Raw genomic sequence first — 22,952 nt, 5'->3', positions numbered from 1 at the left:
CACACATATTTGTAGGTGAAGCATTTTAAATTATATGGAAACATCCAAAGGCATTCTGCTCCTAAAAGGTGGTTTTTTTTTGAGGGATGGTGCATATCGTTAGGTGTGAATGGGAGATTAAGCTTCATCCAGATAATACAGACTATCACAGGTAATATTCCCATACTGCTGTTGGTATGTAGGATCAAAGGTCAAAGAACACTTAATTGACTTATTGAAGGTTAGCTGAGAAAAGTATCGTACAGGGACTAAGATGCAGAGAGTTGCTAAAGATTGGTTTGAATGGAGTTGAATTGCTGTAACCTTATTTTCCAAATGTCAAAAGAAGATTGAAATCAGGAAAAATTTCTCTTAAGGAGTTATTCCTGCAAGAAATTATATCTACAAAACAGAAATTACAGCTACAAAACAGATCCAGAAAGAGCAGTGAACAGAGTGTTGAGTAAAAGAGAAATGATCCCTGTATTGCTAGAGAGATCATAAATGTCCCAAAAACACCACCTTACCTTTTCCCCCCTGTACAATACCTAAAACACTATAAAAATAAGATTACTATTACATATTCATCCTTTGACAGTTTTAGCATTACCTAACCTGAAAGCTACACTTATATAAGAAATCCAGTAAGGCAAAGTAAGAAACACCCTTTGCTCCAGTTAATCCTTAGGATTAGAAGAAAAAAATGTAAAAATACTTTAAAAAAAATGTACTCACAAATCATCACAACTGTAAAAGATCTCTCTCATTAATTGCAAGTCATTTACTTGCATAGCAAACCTCATAGCATGAGGATACTGCTTGAATTTCCTGTACAAGTGGACAGCTTTGCGAATAAGAATGGTATTCTCTGGATCAGGAACATATGGTACACAACTAGAAAAAGAAATAAACTCATTTATATAAGACTGATTATTTCCAGTGGATGGTGAATAATTAGATAACACTGATCATCAGTTAGCCATTTTACTACTGAATTGCCTATCACCTTTGGCTTTATGACACAAAACATTAAATTTCAAAGTGTTTGTATTTGAATTAAACCTTTCATCATAATTTTGAGTTAGAAAATTTCATTAACACATATACCCATGCTAGCATGGAAAGCGGACGTTAAACGATGATGATATATGGGCACAGGCGTGGCTATGTGGGAAGAAGCTTGCTTCCCAGCTACATGGTTCTGGGTTCAGTCCCACTGTGTGGCACCTTGGGCAAATGTCTTTTACTAAAGCCTCAGGCTGACCAGAACCTTGTGAGTGGATTTGGTAGACAGAAACTGAAAGAAGCTTGTCATATATACTCATGGTCATACCCACTAAACTGTGGAACATGCTTTATGTAAGTTGAGAAAACTGGAGAAAGCAGAATTAAGTGCTTTGTTCAAATAACACAACAGTAGGCTATAGTAGTAACATCATGAACAGATGACCACATGATTAGTAAACCAGCAACTTAACCGACAGCCATTCTGTCAACTATGATCTAACCAAATTTTAAAATAAAAAAAATACTAACCTGGTTAAATAGAGGCAGACTCTTGGGTAAACATTCTCATCAACATGTTCCTCCAGTAGGTCCAGCTGTTCTATCTCCATGAGAAGATCACAAGCTTCCGCCTCAGCATTATGTTCCATGTGATATGGTACAATATCCTTTGCCAAACTAATCAGCTTCTCTCTGATTTCACCATCCTTCTCTGAAGTCTCTTGCCATTCTTGGATGACTTCCCCAGCAAGATGTCTGGTTTAACAAGAAAAAAATTCACTCTTTCAGACAAATGGAAAAATTAAATTATGAAATAACATAAAATAAACAATAATTAATAAATGAAAACAAGATAATCTAATAAATGATTTGAGCAAATTAAGACACACCATATGACGTGTGTATGTGTTCTTTACATTGTACAAAACATCAAATGCTGATATTAACCAAACTTGCTAATAATTTGGAAGATTATTCTTAACATTATAGCAAAGGAAGAAAGGGGAATGGTTTAGTGAAAAGAAAACCTCACCTGACATATTCATGGCCCCAGGAACCAATCTCTTCATTAGAACCAAGCAGACGAAACTTTAAACTGTCTCTTTCTTCACTCATGGTCATACCCAGTACAGAGATAATGTCAGCACAAAAACGCTGCCAAGTTGAGAAAAATGCAATATTATAAATGTGTGTGTGTATCAGAAAAAATACAAAAAAATGTAGCTAAATGGCAAGTTCTGCAGTTCAAAGATTTTAGGGTAAGCACTGAAGATTTTGGTCTTTATATCTTTGTTTTTCTTTTTTATATGGATTATAACTGCTTCAAGTTAGGATAAGATGATGTTTGAAGGATATCTGGCTGCTATTTCTAGCAGATGGAGCAATTCATAGAAACTCCTTTAGGGTAAAGTTGTGAACCACTAAATTGCCAATTCAAACACTCAGCCAATTCATTATCTTACAATTGCTTTTCTTCCTCTTCGATCGATCAATGTGTGAAAAATAACCTGCACTCAAGTTCAGCTATAGGTTCAAAATTTATCAATAGTATGGATCAATTTTGGCATTTTTACCTCTACTTATCAGTCTGCAGTTGAGAATTCAATTAACAACAGATGGTATGGTAAAATTATTTCTTTAATGGGTTATGATTTACCATTGTTAAGTGCTTAAATTTATTTTATTATGAAAGAAATAATGGACTTTTCTTTAAGGGAAAGGCTGAATTTTACAAATGCGATGGCAGAGTCAATTAAATCAACTGAGTATATTACAGGCACTTATTTATTGAAGGCATGGAAGGCAAAACTAATCAATATCAGTAAAATTCAAATTGAGAACCTAGATTCCCCATCTGCCAACATCATATTCTCTTTCACTTTCTCAGCCATGTTGCTTTGAACAAAAAAAAGACAATGTAGAGGAGAGAAGACTCTTCGTTTGTGGAGTACACAACCACCTTACCAGAGCTGGTGCTGCAATAAAATGCATCCAGTACACTTTGAAAAGTGAGCTAAGACAATGTAAGGTTCCTTTAGTCTTGCTATGGACATGACAACCCCTCAAGTACTGGTGTACTTTACAGTACTCTCTGTAAAATGGCTGGGTGCTAAGAAGAGCACCCAGTTGTAGAAAACATGCCAAAAATGGAACATGAAGTGAGATGTGATCCTCTGACCTGCCTAAGAAGACAATAAGAACTGACAGAGTGTGACAACTTGTCTATCTTGTACCAGCGTGGAAAACAGTCATAAAATGATGACTTATAATATTTATTTTTAAATGGTAAAACTTGCAATTAGATGATTAAATACTGTTAATGATTTGAGTATTTCTGGTTTTAAATCTCTCAACATATAATTGTTGAAAAACAGCTAAAACCTTAATACAATATTAATAAATATATAAATAAACAGGTAAATAGGTGACTTAAACAATTACAATTCATAAGCATTTTGTTATGAGGACAAGGACTTGCAAATGCTCTAAATTTATGAAATGACAGCATTTTAAAAACTATCATCAAATAGAAACCACTTTGAAAAAAAAAAACGTTTAAAAAATGTCCAAAGACTTGGGAGAAAATCAATCAGTGCTGAACTGAAAGAGACAAAGATGATGCAGAGGAGAAGCAAAAGCACCAGCAATTGTAGAAAACTTATGTTTAGCCAATGTGAGAAATGTCAACATTCTCATAGGCGTAGGAGTGGCTGTGTGGTAAGTAGCTTGCTTACTGACCACATGGTTCCAGGTTCAGTCACACTGCGTGGCACTTTGGGCAAGTGTCTTCTACTATGGCCTCGGGCCGACCAAAGCCTTGTGAGTGGATTTGGTAGACAGAAACTGAAAGAAGCCCATCGTATATATGTATGTATATATATATATATATATATATGGGAGAATGTACGAAAAAAAACAACAACAGACGAGGACAGGTGGTGTAAACAACAAAAGGATGTATTAGTTTGACGCTCGGGAATACAGAAAGTCTTTAACGTTTCGAGCTACGCTCTCTCTCTCTCTCTCTCTATATATATATATGTGTGCGTATATGTTTGTGTCTGTGTTTGTCCCCCCAACACCGCTTGACAACTGATGCTGGTGTGTTTACATCCCCGTAGCTTAGCGGTTCGGCAAAAGAGACCGATAGAATAAGTACTAGGCTTACAAAGAATAAGTCCTGGGGTCGATTTGCTTGACTAAAGGCAGTGCTCCAGCATGGCCACAGTCAAATGACAAACAAGTAAAAGAGTAAAAGAGATTCTAAATGTATCACCTGAAAACTAAAGTCATAACATTTTACTTGAAATACACAGGGAAGTTTCCTTTTCCTTTGTTCAGTATTACCCCACAAAATCTCAAACAAACAGATTTAACCGTAAGCTCTAAAAACTGGTTGGCTACAGGTTTAAAAAGAATGGTAAATGAATAACTTACCTTTGTCTCCTCATCGCTGATCTTCTCATAAGCCTTTTTCAATGAGCCATAATGAGGACGCAAGAATTTCAATGGCTTAGGAACTGACGTCATGGAAGTAGTTGAGGCACGGATTTCAGTACGAAGACATTCTAGAGCTTGCCTGTAATGCTTTTGATCAGATTCCTGGAAAAGGAAATTAACACACATGAAAACTGGTTTTTAACTGTAAACCTCACAATGACTGAGGTGTATATTAACTTCCAAGACTTTTGAAGGAGAAGCATATTCAATACATTTACCATTTTGATTCTGATTAAAAACAATGCATTTATGATCCAACATGGGAACCACTACATGGTCACATGACTTGCTAGAAATAACAGCCAAACATCCTATCATATTTAAAACACACTGAAGATGGGATGGTCAGAGCCTTTGACTCGGAACATAACTGTGGTGCATACTATTAGCTATACACATTTCACTTCCAGCCAGGTCCAGCTATCCCTCCTCTTTTTATCATTCATATTTTCCCCACTCCCACCACAACTCTTCCCAATCCTCCCCACCTAAGAACATCAACCGTTTGGAATTCTTTTCCTACTCCTAACATCACCATCTGGTCTTTGGGCAGCTTTCATGAAGTTCATTCTGTTGCAAGCATTTGAATTGGTCTCTAGTTTGGGGATAACTCTCTCTCTTCCCCCCAGTGATTCTCAATCAGGGTCCATATAAGATTTTGTTGTTAAAGTTTAGGTTCAATAAATTGGTTATACTTCTACATTACACAAAATATTATAACAACTTTTTATATGATTTCTTGTAATTATAAAAATATAATAGGATTTTAAAAAATACTGAATGGCTACTGGGGTCCAGTAGTGGAAAATAGGAATCAAAGGGGTCCATAGCTAAAACTGGTTGAGAAACACAGCTTCCTCCCATTGGTGTTAGTAAAAAAAATGGTGATGACACTATTCTATCATGACTCATTATGCAGAAAAGTGAAAAAGTCCTGGCAAACAACTTCAAGACATTTAAAATCAGCCCTAACCTCATGAGTCTACGATGGTTATGGGCACTACCCCTTCCTCCTGACAAAACCATGAAAAAAATCCATGTATTAAAATATTTGGCATCAGTGTAAGGTAGGTGTGAGAGGCAGGACCTGGCCAGTTTGAACCTAAAACAGGTGGGATATTTTGGCTGGATATGGCTGGCTTAAATACTAAAGGGTTAAGTTAATCACCTAAGTAGGCTAAGGCAGGATTAGAACTAAGAATGTAAAGTGCTGGAATAAATACTGTAAAGTATCAAACATTTTCTTAGTTCTGCCACCTTTGATTGATACTATGTTACTGATTCTGAAAGGTGAAGTTGACCTTGGCGGGATTTGAACACAGAGCTCAGAAACAGAGTGAATACTGCAGGGCTCAATGCTCTAACAACTCGCCTAACATTCTTTTGATAAACCTACCCATTATAACAACACAAATCATTGTAAAGACAACTCAATTAAAATCGAGAAAACAACATGAAAGGTTTAATAAAGACCTTGATTGCTTCAATTAAATGATCCATCTGAAAACCAAAGCTTTAAAATGTATTCTAGTGACTGAAATTTTAGATCTGTTCAAAGTGGCCCAATATAGGAAATTAGTTATGTAAGTAGATTTAAATATTTATCATAGTTCATTTCATAAAGCATACTATTATTTCTAGATTTGGGTAGCATTAAATTCTTATCTTTTAGCTCTTTTTCTAGCAGGTCTTACTTACACTATTCACTCTTTTGAACTATTACCAATTCTAGGTATGATTATCACAGTGCAATAAAAATGAGATCAACTCAATTTCCAAGCTTTAAAACTGAAACTGGTTTCATGAATTTGTAAATCTTTCCAAGTATAAATAGACATGTATGAAAAATGAAAAACTAATCATTTTGTACATTACACTGATTTTTTAATGTAATATTTGCTAAGATTTTGAAGCTGACCATGTTAGTCTTGTATTTGTAGAAATAAAATTGAAATCTTAAAATTTTTCAGTCACAGAACCACTTATCTAAAACTATTTTTTTGAAACCAATTACAGTATTTAATAAGAACACACAAAAAGATACTTACAGTAAGCCTCTCCACCATAAGGTTCAAGGATTCTTGTAACTGTTTGTCTTCTTCAGACTGAAAGTATATAATATTAAATTAAAATATCAATTTAAACAGAATTCATTTAATAATTGCTGTATTTGTTAGAGTCATGTTCATCAGTCTATAAGAGAATCAATAGCTCAGCAAGTTACCATACAATTTTAATAACAGTTTCACTGTCCACATTCTGAAATGAGCTGGTTGTATCTATAGAATACACTTTGTGTGTGTGTGTGTGTGTGTGTGTGTGTGTGTGTGTGTGTGTGTGTTTATGCATATCTGGGTGGATGTTTGCCTTTCATCCTTTGGGGGTTGATAAATTAAGTGTCAGCTGCATACTGGGATCAATCTAATCAACTGGTCCCACTCCCCAAAAATTTTGGACCTTGTGCCTAGAGTAGAAAAGAATAATAAGCAATAACATCTAAGCTAGGCACAGGTAACCTTTTACAAAAAGCAGGCTGCATGAGAGACATAGTTCATTGTCAAGTGGATTACACTACTAAAAAAAAAATTCAAGATTATTTTGCATTCGTGTACCTTTTAGAGAGTCTTGTAGACTGCATTTGTTTACGACTGATCTAAAATATTAATATTTGCTATCAAAATACTGTCCCTTAACTCTGCGTTTTCAAAAACAAGAGGAATAAATATAATTCCTTAGTTAAAAAGAGGTAAGGATTAACAACAGGAAAAAGCTCTTAGCTACAAAACAATAACTTAATAGTATATATTTATCCAACTCATGCTAGTAATAAAAAAATGAGTGTTACACAAATGGAAAAACACATGGTCTCTGGATCTGCAGATAAAAACCATAGAAAATATGGACAGAACTGTTTCGAAGTGATGTGAGCAAATGAAATGGTATTTTTTAGCAGAAGGCATGCATCCAAATTGCAATAAAATAGTAGAATTCTTAGAATGTAGAATAAGATGGTTAGAGGATTATTTCATACTGCTTTAGGACAGTAGTAACAAATCAATTGGTTTAATCTTTTAGTATTCAGATTACTCTGACAAATGTAATGCTTATTTATTCACATTGCTCTGAATTAATCAAGTATTATCTCATAGCTTCAAGAATTTAATTACATGATATGGCTGGTTTAAATGCTAAAGGGCTAATAGCTTGATTATGAGGTGTCAAATGACTGAGAAGTGGACTACTAACTTATTGGTCATGAGTTCAAATCCAGAGTAGAATACTTCAATGGACCTGCTTCAGCATTCAGCCTTAATTTCAGATCTTCAAGCTAATGTTACTTTAAAAGGCTGAGGTTCTAACCAGGGGATTTACTATTCATTTGCTCCATGTCATGAAACCTATAAGTGATACACTTTCCTTCATTTTGAAGTTTTTTTTTAAAGGTATAAAGCCCTTTTGTTCAGAGAATATGTAACAAATGTTTTAAGGCTATTTTACCCTGCTAAAGTATGCTAGTCATGTGGTTCCCATGACAATCTTTTTTCCATTTTGCCCTATCCTATTTATTGCTGCCACACTCACCAATCCATAAATCTTAATTTCTTCTCCATCATCTTTCTCAGTTTTACTTTCTTCTACACCCTCCAACATTTATTTCCATTATTCCTCTCACCCAGTCGCTTTATTTCTCTCTGGTGCTGGCACAGTAATGTGCCAGCTCCAGCATTCCATCCTCACCTATGATCATGAATGTTGGGTAAAGACCAAAATTATATGATCATGAATACAAGCAGTTGAAATGAGATTCCTCTGAAGGGCTTCTGGAGTAACATCTTTTTAAACAGGGAACAAAGCTTGGAGATCTGGGAGTCTCTCCTGGTTGAACTGTTACTTCTCCACATCGAGGTCCAGTGCTCTGGGCAGCTGGATAGCATGCCACAGGAAAGAATCATAAGAGAAATTCTTCAAGCCAAGTCAACTGGCAGGAGACCTTGAGGTAGGCCTAGAATGGTTGGTTAATATCCACCATATTCATAGCCTAAGTTGGCCACTTTTGGGAACCCAGCCAGAAAGTATAATGATGGCTGCTTCTGATAGGATCCTATAGGGGAGATGCCTGAAGACACTATATATGGCATTTATACCTACCCTTTTTCTGCATATGGAACAAGTCCATTTCACTGGTTCCTGTCTTCTTATTTTCTTATTGTGCTAGTATGGACATGATGTGTATAGATGAGGATAGCTGTATAAAAAAGTGCCAGTCAATGTGAGTGGAGCTTGCAAAAGTGGGAGACCCAGGAAGACTTGCAAAGTGATAAAGGCTTCAGGACCATTCTTTGTCTTTGCAGACTTTACCTCTTTAGTTTTAGGTTTAGTGCCCATGCCTGGAATTTCATCTCTCCCCAGTAGATTCAGCTATGGGAACTATATCATCAGCATATAGAAATTCCTATGGACATCCAGTCTTAAACACCTCTGTGATGTCCTGTGGGACTCTGATGAACAGGAGAGGACAACATTTTCGTCAATGAAACTGTTGTTGAATATTACTGCATTTTTGTACACAGCTTGTACAGTCCTACACCTACTTTTCTCAATGATCACCAAATTACTGAGTGTGATAGTCAAACACTTCCTAGTTGCCTCTCTAGGAAGATGGCATCCATAGTGCCTCTTCTTGGGACAAAGTCAAAATTAATCTAAACTAGTGGTTTTTGGGGGACCATGCAAGAAAAAAAAGTAAATTAAGGACCCTCAGTAGTATTTTAAGAGCCCATGAAAAATGTTTGATTTAGATGTTTTTATTGCAAGAAACAGCTAGATTTCTTTCTCAAACGCTTTACATAGTTCAACTGACACAATATATGGAAAAACAAAATAGGGACTTTGTGTGGTACGATGCTTGATATAAGGTGGCAAGCTGGCAGAAACGCTAGCACGCCGAGCGAAATGCTTGGCGGTATTTCATCTGCCGTTACATTCTGAGTTCAAATTTTGCCGAGGTCAACTTTGCCTTTCATCCTTTCAGGGTCGATAAATTAAGTACCAGTTATGCACTGGGGTCGATGTAATCGACTTAATCCCTTTGTCTGTCCTTGTTTGTCCCCTTGTGGGCAGTAAAGAAATAAAGAAATAAGATGCTTGATTCCCAACCACAAGGTTCCTAGTTCAGTCCCACTGTGTGGTACCTTGGGCAAGTGTCTTCTACTATAACCTTGAGCTAACCAAAGATTTGTGAGTGGATTTGGTAGACGGAAACCAAAGGAAGCCCATTGTGTATCTGTGTGTATGTTTGTCCACCCCATCATTGCTTGACAACCAGTGTTGGGGTGCTTGCATCCCCATAAATTAGCTGTTTGGCAAAAGAGACCAATAGAATAAGTACTAGGCTTTAAAAGAAAAAAAAATGGGGTTAATTTCTTCGACTAAAACCTTTCAAAGCAGTGCTCCAGCATTGCTGCAGTCAAATGACTGAAACAACTAACAGAATAAAGAAGTATCTACAAAACTAAACATCAAACGGAAATGGGGTCCACCAAAACAAAACATAATCAATGGGATCCATAGATCAAAAATGGTTGAGAACCACTGATCTCGACTCTTAGCTATTACCATCAAAAGATTAGCATACAGCTCCCGTGACCAACCCTCAGCTTTTGAACCAACACCTTCATCACAACTACAAATAATAGTGGGCTTTATACTGATGTTTGACACACTGCAACCTCCACTGCAAACTCCTCAATGTTCACAACGTTCATCCTCAAAACTGTGCACACTCTTTCATTACATCAACATCTGTACTCTAACTCATGAAACCTGTATTTCTCCTGTAACTGCCTTACAATAAAAATTGCAGTAATTGTGTCTCTTCCTGGCATAAAACCAAACAGCATTTCATTGATCTTCATTTTCTCCATAATATAGAGGAATGAAGATTATTCAACTCTCGATTCTCTTGAATATGAGCTTCTTTCACTACTAGCCTACAGATGTCTCATTTTACCAACTTTTTGCTGCCTTTAGCATATTTTCCAGTGTTTGCTGGCCCTCCTGTTTTACTACTCAACTGCTTTCTCAGTTATTTCCTCTGCTGGTCCTAAAACTGGATTGCTCTTTCCATCCCATTCCTTCTCCATATTCCTTTGAGCAGCACTATCACGATATCTCACTCTAGTTGATTGCTGCACAATCTTATATACCTCTCTGACTGCATGTTCTCCAAATATTTTACACACTATCTATACCATCACGGTCTTTTTGGCTACCTTTAACTATGCTTGTTTTCTGCTACCATACTCCTTATTCCTTGAACATTTTCTTTTCTCACTGATTCCCTATTTAAACTTTACTGACTCACCAAGTGTCTTTATGGTACTTTTGACTATCTGCACACATACTGAAGAATGACCTCAAGAAGCTGAACCATTCAAGCGAGATGACAAAGGACCGAGATACCTGGTGCCTGGCTGTACTCAAGAAGACCTGTACACAGCAGCAGAAGTGTTAAAACTCATTCTTCTGGTTGTGTAAAGCACCCATGGCGGTACCATGTAAGAGCACCAGTACAGTGCCATATAAAAGCGCCCGTGCAGCAACACATAAAAGCATCCAGTTGTAGAAACCATGCCAAATCAGACTGGAGTCTGGTGCAGCCCCAACAGCTTGCCAGCTCTCAATGCCAGCATGGACAAGGGACATTAAATGATGATTCCTGACATCTCTTAATCTATCTTTCAGTGACTTTCAACCAGTTTCAAGTTTGATCATATCATATTCTATCATACTAGGCTTCTCTTTTTAGACCCCTTCCAGTCACCTCTTTCAAACTCTAAACCAAATACTGCTGTGTAGCAAACTTCATTTTCAAAATTACCTTCACATCCTTTAGACACATCAGGTCTTGTACATAGTACAATCAAGAAGTCAACAGTTGATGTTAACCTACCTCATGATCATATAGCAAACTTACTGCTTTCCAGAATTGGGAATCACAAAGTAACAAAGCAACTCCAAAATCCCTTCACCTCGCTATTCCTTACACCCTATCTGTAACAACCATGAGCTCTCTCAGAATCATCTGCATTCTTCATGTCCATTCACGTTCTCTTCTACAATGACAGCTTTCCTAGCTTTCATGCTTTTCATCACTTTATCACAGACTAAAACTAGCCTTCTCAATATTCCAACCACCTGTGAGGCATATTCTGAGAATATTATATGATGAATATATTAAGAAAATATTTAATAGTCACTGTCATTCTTAAATTACTGATACTTTTATATGTATATAAAAAGACCAATTTCAACAGTTTTAGTCTTTGTTAAGTACATCTCGGATGCTTATGGACATGCCACAATTCCATGACCGTCAGCTATAGCCTGTGATTATACACTCCCTACTATCCTCTACATAATTTAAATTTAGTTTCCATTCACGCTTTTTTCACCAGCTATATGACTGGTGTGATACCAAAGCATCTGGATCCACCAAACACCTGTACATGGTTCATGGTTGAATAATAATAACAATAATAATAAACCTACTTTAGTACAGCTTCATTTCAATAAAAAACAAAACAAAAACATTCAATTGGTTAGATAATGAATGAGTGAAGTATCCAAAAGATGGCCAATATATGATGGCTCTGAGTCATTATTACACACACACACACACACACACACACATATATATATATATATATATATATATTTATTAAGGAGACAAATAAGCAATCGTGAAAGAAGCAATTCGGACAAAAACAAATAAATAACTAAAAGAATGTGTTTTATGTATAAATAAGAAACAAAGAGACAATGGAAAATTTGGTTTCGGTAGATATAATGAAAAATGAAATTGACTGAACTGCATTTAAACAATGCAACTTTGGTACTTATTTATTATTCGTTTTATCACCTTGGTTTTCATTTTCGAACCTAGTCAAAATATAACCTCCATTTTTATACAAATTTATGAAAAGATATGAAAATCGCGAGTTTAGGGAAAAAAAATACTTGATCACTATATAATTTTTAAAATTCCAATTACAAATGGAATTGAAAAACAAATCTAAAACGTTTAATTTGAAGGGAATCCATGACTTTTGTCTACAAAGGTTGAAGGCTCGTGATTAAAAAACAAACAAGAGGTTGTAAGACGGTTATTGCCGATAAATTATTTCCAACAATTGCAAATTTAGTTACGAAATATATATATATTTTCGAACATGCGATTACGTAAAAAAGACATGTTGCGGTTTTTTTCTTTTCTGATTTGTGGGTAAAAACTTGAAAATTATGCATTGAGATCAAAATAACTGAATATTCAAGGATTATTTCCACAATGAGAGAGTGATTTACTTAAGAGCATAAATACATAAGCCCCTATATAAATATATATATATCCCATACATACAAAGATGTGTGAAAGTCTATTATTTCTTTATTCAACAATGCAATTGAAAATTTTAAGTTTTGCGATCTCAGGATGAATTCTAACACTTCAGTTATGATGGAACTGATTTTTCAATTACTAGAGTATATTTTGATTTTGAAATCTGTTGAGACGGTTAATCTCTTTCATTCGCAATGTTTTCATTTAGTTGCAGAAAATAATATTTTTAACCTACGAGTTTAAAGAAAGGTGTGGTGATGTAATTAGAACCGTTATTGTTACGAATGAACCACAGACAAATCCAAGAACCAAGTCTTCGACAGTGCTAACGATGATAATTATTTTAATATCATGCTGAATTTAAATTAAAAAAAAACCGTAATATTTGAACAATAAAAGTGAGGTAACCTACAAATATTTCTTTGTAAACGAGACCAATTTAAAACTAAGAGAATTCAAATCACAGATGCAATGATGATATAATTTCGATGAATGCAGAGAAGTAGATATAATGCTCTCACACACACATAATACACAGGAAGGCAAGTAACATGACATAGCAGAAATGTGACCGGCAACACCGGCTCGAAAACAGTTGTAGATGATTGAAAACAATTCAAAAAATGATTAAAACATGAGTAGTTAAATTTGTTACTTGAAAACTCACAAGATCTTGTTCTTCATCCTTCGGAGGAACCTTGGTATCACTTTTTTCCTTGGAATCGGCATCGTTTTTCTTCTTATCCGCCATGTTGCTTACTAACGTTTAAACGAGATTTTGTAATTACAACTGTGCAATGGTGAACGTTAATTTGTTAGAGTTATGAAAATTATTTTAACTCATAAGTGAAATAGTTTCTTTTATTTATTTGAAAATAAATAATGTAAAATGATTTTTATAAGCATTTGAAAATAATTATTAAAAAAATTAAACGTATAATATTTATTACCCAGGATGCTTCAAAATTATGCAGCCGATAAGACTAGTTATGTTAGGACCCGCCGAAGATAAACTTCTAAATTATACCAAAGGTGAATATTTTCAATGAAATGGATTAGAATTTTCACTGAAAACCACACTTAATTAAAGGAAAAGGATATTCATTTATTTGTCACATACCTGAATATACATATCATCTTAGAAAAAATAATTTATTGAGGTATGTTTAAGTAGTTTCTATGGCAACCATTCAGTGCATATCATTTTGTTTTTGTTACTTAAACACACATATACACAAAAATTATTTGATCTCCCTAATTTTCCTGCTGTTAATTTTTTTTTACAACAGTTTTATTCACAGAATTATAACCAATAAATAAAACAATTTAAAATGTAAGTTATATAATGTTTTCAGTTGAAACTGGAAATTAAAACATTTAGATAAAATTGACTTGTCGATGTTAACTTTGCCTTTCATTCTTCCGGGGTCGATAAACAAAGTACCAGTCAAGCTCTGAGTCGATATGATGAACTAACCTTGTTCTTAAGTCCTAGCCTTGTGGTTATATTCGAAATAATTACTATAATTACGGCTCTTTACGCTCTGAGTTCAAATCCTGCGGAGGTCAGCTTTACCTTTCATTCCTCCTAGGTCGATAAAATGAAGTATCATTCTTGCAGTGGGGTCGGTGTAATCGACCATTTCCTTCCCTTGAAAATTGCTGGTCTTATATACCAAAATTGGAAACATACTTTTTTCTTTTATTTTTCCTATAATGTGGCCAGGCAGAATTGTTAGCGCATTGGTCAAAATGCTTCGTTTGGTTCTTTATGTTCCGAGTTCAGATGTCACCGAAATCGACTTTGCCTCTCATACTTTGAAGGTCGATAAAAAAAAGGGGTCAAATTGGCGGAGTTTCAGAATAATTTGGGTTTTCTCCCGTTTTCACCTAGAACTTTCAATTTTTTTGCACCACGCACTTCTAAAAAAAAAAAAACAAAAAAAAAACTACATCTATGATTTTTAAAATGTCACCTGTCACTTTCCCCTCATACCTTCACGACAGGCATCACCATTTAAAATTTTCTTTTCGCCCGCTTGTTATTTATATTCTGCATTCTGAAACATAGGTAAATGTAAATTTTTAGAGGAGAAAAAAAAAAAAATTAATCCATGTATTTTAAGCTTGTTCTCCTCCACCTCGCCCCCCCCCCCCAACCCTACAGCAACCACCGCTAAAATATTCATGTTTTTTTCATTTTCGCTATATTCTGTCATTTTCTTCTATTCCATTTTCTCAAATAATTAGAATTTAGATTTTAAGAAAAAACCAAAAATTATTAACACCCCCACCCTTCATTGTCCCTTTCCCCCATTAAAATGATTTTTGTTTTTGCTTATTTTCGTCATTTTTTCTTCTGAATTTTTAAAAATGATTCTGTCCATTAGTTTGCCTGCAATCGTTATTCCTGATCTGTATATGCAACAATTTATTGTTTTGCTCAGGAACCTAGGTGGAGGGTAAAGTTAGATACAGGGGCCCAGGTCTGAGAGGGTTAAAAATATTCTTTTCTACATTTTAAATACCTGAAATGATCGTTTTATAGATATTTCTTGCAGGATTCTAATTTCATTTTTCATACATCAACTAATGATGTTTGATTTTATTTTCTTTAATTGTGAAAGGTACAATGGAAGGGATAGTTTAAGAATTTTTCCTTTGATTTGTTTTAAATGTGAATTTAAAAATGTTTCAGACTATGGAATGCAATAAAATAACTAAAACTAATTTAAAAAAAAAAATCATTTCAGTGGTAGTTGCTATTTTAAGGGAGGGTGGGGGGCAAGTTTAAAATGCATGGATTAAATTTTTTTCTCTCAAAAATTCTGGATTACATTGTTTCAGGTGTTGTGAAGGCCAAGGAAAGTGGGAGAAGGTGGGTTGACATTTAATAAATTATAGATTAAAAGATTTTTTAGGAAAGGCTTTCCCCACATCATTTTGAAGTGTGTGGTACAAAAAAATTTGAACAGCCTTGGCACAAACAGAGAAAATCCAACTTATGTGAGTGAGCTATTCTGAAGCTTCACCATTGACTTAAACCATTCTCCTAAAACTGCTGGCTTTGCACCAAAATTTGAAATGAAAGGAGTCAAAGATTATTTGCCAACATTACATGGCAGTCCTGGTTTAGGATGAATGTTGCTGTAATTTAACCCCAGGAGACATCGTCTCCAGCTGGCTATACAGCACAATCTGTGTCCTTATATTTTCAAACAAGGGCATTTAGCACTTCCATTCAGCTCAAAACAATATCTGAGCTGAATGGGAGTGCCCTTGTTTGAAAATATAAGGACACAGATTGTGTCGTATAGCCAGCTGGAGATGATGTCTCCTGGGGTTAAATTACAGCAACATTTGTCCTAAGCCAGGACTGCCATGTTATGTTGGCAAATAATCTTTACTCTAGAGTACTGTTACTGAATATCTCTCCTTGAGAGATTTACAAATGGTAATTTCCAAAGGAGGCAAGCTGGCAGAATCATTAGCGTACCAGATAAAATGCTTAGTGGCATTTTCTTCTAACATTTTCTTTATATTCTGAGTTCAAATGCTGTCAAGGTCAACTGTGCCTTTCATTCTTTTGGGGTTGATAAAATAAGTACCAGTCAAATACTAGGGTTGATGCAATTGACTATTCCTCTCTCACTAAATTTCAGGCCTAAATGCCTATGTTAGAAACACTATAAAAAGGCAGTGAGCTGGTTAAATCACTAGAACATTGTACCAAATGCCTAGCAGTATTTCTTCAAGTCATTACATTTTGAGTTTAAATTCTGTTGAGGTCAACTTTGTCTTTCATCCTTTTGGGGTCAACAAAATAAAGCACTGGTCAAGTACTGGAGTTCAGGTAATCAACTAATCTCTTCCTTACATTTCTGGTTTTGTGCAAAAATTTGAAATCATTATCATCATCTATATATTAGTATGCTAGAACTGAAATGTGTTACGTTGTCATGATTAGTTGAAGGGAAAGGCAAAGTTCAAGAGAAAAAGATGGAGAGAGAAGTGTTAGTGATGTATGGGAAGGGAAATATAACCGTTATTTTGCTAAGATACTATCAATAAGTTACAATCAGAAGCCATGAAAGCCACTGGTTGGTACTGCACCAGAGCATTTATTATGATTATTATTATTATTCAGTATTATTATTTATATAGCATGCTTTCACTTCACTACTGAGCGCAGCTCTGTGTGCCTTGGGTATGTGCTGTGTTTTGCCGTGATGCTCTTATGGTTACTGTATTGAAAGTATTTTGTGTAGTATGTGTGCAGTGCCCAGTAGTGCAATTTTCTGTATGTTATATATACTTGTAAGTCCTGGTGTTTTTGTTATGTATTTGTCTGAATATTTTTTTATTATACCTAAGGCGCCTACTATGATAGGAATTGTTTCGGTTTTTAGATTCCACATTTGAGTTACCTCTATTTCCAGGTCTTTGTATTTTGAAAGTTTCTTCATTTCTTTTAGGGCAAGGTTGTCATCTGCTGGTATTGATACATCAATTACAAAGCATTTTTTTCCTTCATGATCTCTGACAACTATATCTGGCTTATTGGCCTTAATTTCTCTATCTGTGTGTATTGGCATATCCCAGAGTATGGTTGCTTTCTCGTTTTCTGTGACCTTTTCTGGCGTGTGCCTATACCATCTGTTTTCTGTTGTTATTCCATAGTGTTGGCATAGCTTCCAGTGTATGTAGGTCCCAGCTCTGTCGTGTCTGTGAATATATTCCTTCTTAGGCAGGACTGGGCAGCCAGAGATAATATAATTCATTTATTTATTATTATTATTATTATTAAGGTGGTGTGCTGGCTACATTCTGAGTTCAAATTCCACTGAAGTTGACTTTTCCTTTCATCCTTTTGGAGTTGATAAAATAAGTACCAGTTGAGCACTGGAGTTGATGTAATCAACTAACCCTCTCTCCTAAAATTTCTGGCCTTATGCCTCTTCTAGAAAGGACCATTGTCATCATTATTATTATTGCAGTGAGCCGGCAGAATTGTTACTATGCTGGAGAAAATGCTCAGTGGTATTTTTTATGGTTTTACTTTCTGAATGCAAATGCTTGCTCAAGGTGTCGTGCAGTGGAACTGAATACCAAACCATGTGGTTGGGAAGCAAACTCCTTAACCACATAGACACTTGTGTTTTTTTAGAAATTTGATATTTGGTATTATGCTCATCATACTTAAATAAACTGCCACTACCACCACTATATCAATAGCAAAAGAAGGTTCTTGTTTATATGAAAGGATAAATTTCTTGTCAACTAAATATGGAATCTGGTTTAGGTTTCTAAATTTTTTTGCATAATGCCAGCAATTTTAGGAAGAGGGCATAAGTCAGTTACAACAGCTCTAGTGATATAATGGTATGTATTTTATTAACTCTGAAAGGCAAAGTTGACCATTGCTGACTTTGATCTCAGAATGTTTTAGAGCCAGAAGAAATGTTGCTAAGCATTGTTCTGACATGCCAATGATTCTGCCATTTTGCTACCTTATGCTCCTTTTAAGTAAATAATTCTAAAGCTTTTTGCATGTTTAGTTTTACTTCTGTTTTTTCCATGCTAGCATGGGTTAGACAGATATATTGTTGAATCATTGTTTTATAACTTGACACCCTTCCTATCACAAACCCTAACTGGTTTTTCAAATAATCATCATCATCATCATTGCTTAACGTCTGCTTTCCATGCTAGCATGGGTTGGACGATTTGACTGAGGACTGGTGAACCAGATGGCTGCACCAGGCTCCAATCTGATCTGGCAGATTTTCTCCAGCTGGATGCCCTTCCTAATGCCAACCACTCCGAGAGTGTAGTGGGTGCTTTTACGTGCCACCGGCACGAAGGCCAGTCAGGCAGTATTGGCAACAGTCACTCTCAAAATGGTGTTTTTTACATGCCACCTGCACAGGAGCCAGTCCACTAGCAACGACCTCGCTCGAATGTTTTTTCACGTGCCACTGGCACAAGTGCCAGTAAGGCGATGCTAGTAACGATCCCACTCAAATGGTGCTATTTACATACCACTGGCATGGAAGCCAGACAGCTGCTCTGGCAATGATCATGCTCGGATGGTGCTGTTAGCGCTCCACTGGCACAGGTGCCAGTCATCAAATTTGGTTCAATTACGATTTTGATTTCACTTGCCCCAATAGGTCTTTGCCAGCAGAGTTTAGTGTCCAATGAAGGAGAAGTTGGCATGGGTGCCAGTCGTATTATTTCACATATCTTTAAATGTGCAAAGCTACTGGGTGATTTGTTGACAAGGTAAATGGAAATGACATCACTGCTTGTTCCTCAGTGATTTTCAGAGAAACACACACACGCATGCACGCACACATACACACACACTCACATACACACACACTCTCTTTCTTTTTTTCTCTCTCTCTCTCTCTCTCTCTCTCTCTCATACACATATATATGACAGGCTTCATTAAGCTTCCATCTACTAAAATCATTTTTAAAGCTTTTTCTTGAACAAATAAACCTACCCACTGCCCTACTTGATCCATTTCTTTTGGCTCCTTCTGAACAAAGAAATAAACCTAAAACTTTCACTCAGTGTAAAAAGTGGATTAATCATCATCATCATCATCATCATCATTTAATGTCTTTGTTCTATTCTGGCATGGGTTGAACTGTATGACAAGGATCTGATGATTCAAAGGACTACATTGTGCTCCAGTGTCTACTTTGGCATGGTTTCTATGGCTGGATGCCTGTCCTAATGCCAACCACTTTACAGTGTGTATTGGGTGCTTGTCTTCCTGCTATTGGTACTATTGAGGTCACCATAATAGTCACAAGTCAAGAAACCCAGGGAGGGTGAGTGTTGTAACCATGTATTAATTGGGGGTTAAGGTTACGAGGGAAGACGTTGGGGTAGAGCAGGTTCTAGTTGTAGAGGAGTACATAGCTACACACATTTAAGAGACAGAGTGAGAATGAATTAGAGATATCTCCAAGGAGATAAGCAGCTGTGATGAGGTGTTCAGGTGGCACCTCAAGTAGCATGAGCATGACCAATAGTGGGTGGGGTGAGTAGGGGGTTTGTAAGAGTGTATGGGGTAAGAGATAGGGGAAGTAGGAGATGGTGATAGGTTACATCTGTCAAAATTGGGGAAGGGATTGAGGGGAGGGGTTGCAGAAGTTGGGGGAGGCTACAGGGATGCTAGCAGTAGGGTAGTAATGATGATACCTTTGACAGGGGGAGAGAAGAGAGATGACGTGTTTGGGTAGGTTGCAGGAACAGAGTACAAAGATAAACTGGTGTAGTGCATGAAGAGAGATAAGTTATTAGGCTCCATTGTTTTCTAACATGGAAGTATGTGTGTGTGTGTATGGATAGTTTTAGTTAATATATATATATATATATATATATGTTAATATATATATATATATATATATATATATAGGTGTAGGAGTGGCTGTGTGGTAAATAGCTTGCTTACCAACCACATGGTTCCGGGTTCAGTCCCACTGCGTGGCACCTTGGGCAAGTGTCTTCCATGATAGCCTTGGGCCGACCAAAGGCTTGTGAGTGGATTTGGTAGATGGAAACTGAAAGAAGCCCGTCGTATATATGTATATATATATATGTATGTGTGTGTATATGTTTATGTGTCTGTGTTTATCCCCCCCAACATCGCTTGACAACTGATGCTGGTGTGTTTACGTCCCCGTAACTTAGTGGTTTGGCAAAAGAGTCCGATAGAATAAGTACTAGGCTTACAAAGAATAAGTCCTGGGGTCAATTTGCTCGACTAAAGGCAGTGCTCCAGCATGGCCACAGTCAAATGACTGAAACAAGTAAAAGAGTAAAAGAGTAAAGAGTATATATATATATATATATATATATATATATCAGGGGTGTATATTCCAGGTGTGTACTGCACACTCATCAAAAATGGCAAATTCATTATAAATATTGATCTTACTCATTAATTTAATCACAAATCTTAATGGAAAAATTTTTGTTATATCCCTACTTGAAATTTGGTGGCATTGGGTGTGGCCGAGCACCCAATACCACAACCACCATACGTCACTGATATATATATATGATGGACTTGCTTCAGCTTCCATTGATCAAATCCACTCACAACATAGAAACATTTCTCATGGCCCCCAACAGACAAATGGAAAAAGCATTGACCTGGAGGATGGCAGGGAATGGACACTGAAACATGTGGATGTGGCGAACAATACTAATGGGTGAAGAACGGCTAAGAAATGAGATGGTTCTGGGTAGCAAGAGAGAAAAGTGCATTAGGATGGAGAGAGTGAGAGAAGGGAAGCAAAATATATTCTTATGATAAATATTTGCATAGATTGATTTATTTATCTTATTTATGTACATATTACAGTATATATTCTGTATAGAAAGGGTGTAGTTTGAAATGCATCAATTGGAAGATTAATGTTGAAAGCAGAATTAATATCAGTTATTATCTGAAGAAGAGAATTGTCAATACTTCCAGAGAAAACTATGCAGATACAATATACCAGGACTATATTATATATATGCGTGTGTATATATATATATATATACCGTAAATCCTCGAGTATAGTCTGCTCTTGAGTATAATACGCAGGGGATTTTTAGGGGGCTGTACCTCTGAAAAATCTAAACCTTGTGTATAATATGCACCCCTTCTCTAACTTGAGTCAAGGAGGTCTATATAACGTCCTTGGTTTGTAAACGTATATACGGTAACGTCCTTTATTATTATTGTGTATATTACATAATGCAAACGTGTAGCTTTTTTGTGCACTTTGTTTGCAGAAAATAAAGAAATAACAGTAATAAAGTCAGTGAAAAAATAAATATTACATAAATTGCCTTTACATATTTATCACTTAGAAAATTTTGCTTAGAAAATAGTTTTCATTTTGAACCTCGTATATAGTATGCACTAGAAATTTTGACCTTTAAATTTTGGGAAAAAAGTGCGGATTATACTTGAGGATTTACGGTATATATACATATATAAAATACATTATAGTATTCATGGTGAATTAACATGCATCATGAATAGTGAAATTTAAGCTCTGATATATATGACCTTGTGCATTGTTTAAAGCCATATCTGAAGATTAGAGTCTTTATAGAATTCTGAAAGAAAGACTAGAAGTTTTTGTTTTTTTTTCTGGACAAAGGTGATATGATGAGTTACAGATTTGTTCAGTTTGTTGTACTTGCATGGAAAATTTTACAATTGATGGGTGTGATAATTCAATTTACAACACAGTCATAATTAAGTTTGAACTTGTGACAAGTTGTCAGAAATCTAACGCTTTAGTCCTCTGGCCACTGTGAAAATAAAAGCAAAAAGAAAGAGAGCTGTTTTTTCCAGGTCAGCCCTGATCAAGAAGACCTATAGTCAAAATCCTAGCTCTGGTCATCCTATCTTCTTATATACAGTGTATCTTTGATTACATTATTAATGTGTCATTTTTAAGATCATAGAGTTTGTTTTGAAGGAGATTTAGCTTCCTTTTCTAATAGATTAAGCAACCATGTAGAGGCAATCCTCTTTAACTCATGGTATATATGGTGGTAATTAAATTATTTAAGTATTGAATGGTGCGAAAACCTCCATCATAAATTAGGCCCATAAGAAGGAATCGATGTTTGAATCACTAGCTAGCAAAGCATCAATTAATTATACAGTGTTCCTACTGATTGCAACACTGAGCTATTTCAATTCCTGATGATTATTTTCAACCAAATGGATTAAACCAGGGAGAGTTAATGAGCTAAGTGTGTTGATGGTGGAAATGACAAAACAGTGCTGATGATGTGATATGAGGCAGATTACCTTTTGATTGGTAGCCAGGCACCCTATCAACTCAGACCTCTGTAAGTTTTCAACACAATGATAACAGAGAGCAACGAGTGGAGTAGAATACTTAAATCTTGGTTCTGTTGGATGTTTGTTTAATCAGTAGGAAAAACAGTTGTCTTACTATTTAACAGCATGTTGGTATTAAGATAAGATTCATTTGTGCATCTAATTACAACAGTAAGTAATTATTAAATTAGACT

The 22,952-nt window shown here is 35.7% G+C and overlaps 2 protein-coding genes across 3 annotated transcripts in view; one reads left to right on the top strand and one right to left on the bottom strand.

Annotated features, from left to right (window-relative positions):
* The window catches only part of LOC106877936 (26S proteasome non-ATPase regulatory subunit 2), a 42,670-nt gene extending 29,019 nt beyond the window's left edge, over nt 1-13,651 (bottom strand). The window contains exons 1-6 of the mRNA XM_089352195.1: nt 13,551-13,651; nt 6,534-6,590; nt 4,423-4,587; nt 2,018-2,139; nt 1,516-1,740; nt 715-873 (exon numbers count right to left, since the gene is read on the bottom strand). Coding sequence (XP_089208321.1) covers nt 715-873; nt 1,516-1,740; nt 2,018-2,139; nt 4,423-4,587; nt 6,534-6,590; nt 13,551-13,634 — 812 coding nt within the window. The 5' untranslated portion in view covers nt 13,635-13,651. The remainder of the gene's footprint in view (nt 1-714; nt 874-1,515; nt 1,741-2,017; nt 2,140-4,422; nt 4,588-6,533; nt 6,591-13,550) is intronic.
* A 184-nt stretch (nt 13,652-13,835) lies between these two features.
* LOC106870492 (osmotic avoidance abnormal protein 3) overlaps nt 13,836-22,952 on the top strand; it is a 906,658-nt gene continuing 897,541 nt past the window's right edge. The window contains exon 1 of one of the 2 annotated variants that reach the window (XM_089352196.1): nt 13,836-14,043. The gene's annotated coding sequence lies outside the window, so the exon portion shown is untranslated. The remainder of the gene's footprint in view (nt 14,044-22,952) is intronic. The other variant, XM_089352197.1, reaches the window with a different exon arrangement.

This window comes from Octopus bimaculoides, chromosome 5 (assembly GCF_046866305.1).
Source record: "Octopus bimaculoides isolate indiv1 chromosome 5, ASM4686630v1, whole genome shotgun sequence".
Classification (NCBI taxonomy): domain Eukaryota; kingdom Metazoa; phylum Mollusca; class Cephalopoda; order Octopoda; family Octopodidae; genus Octopus; species Octopus bimaculoides.
This window is presented reverse-complemented; position numbering and strand designations above follow the sequence as displayed.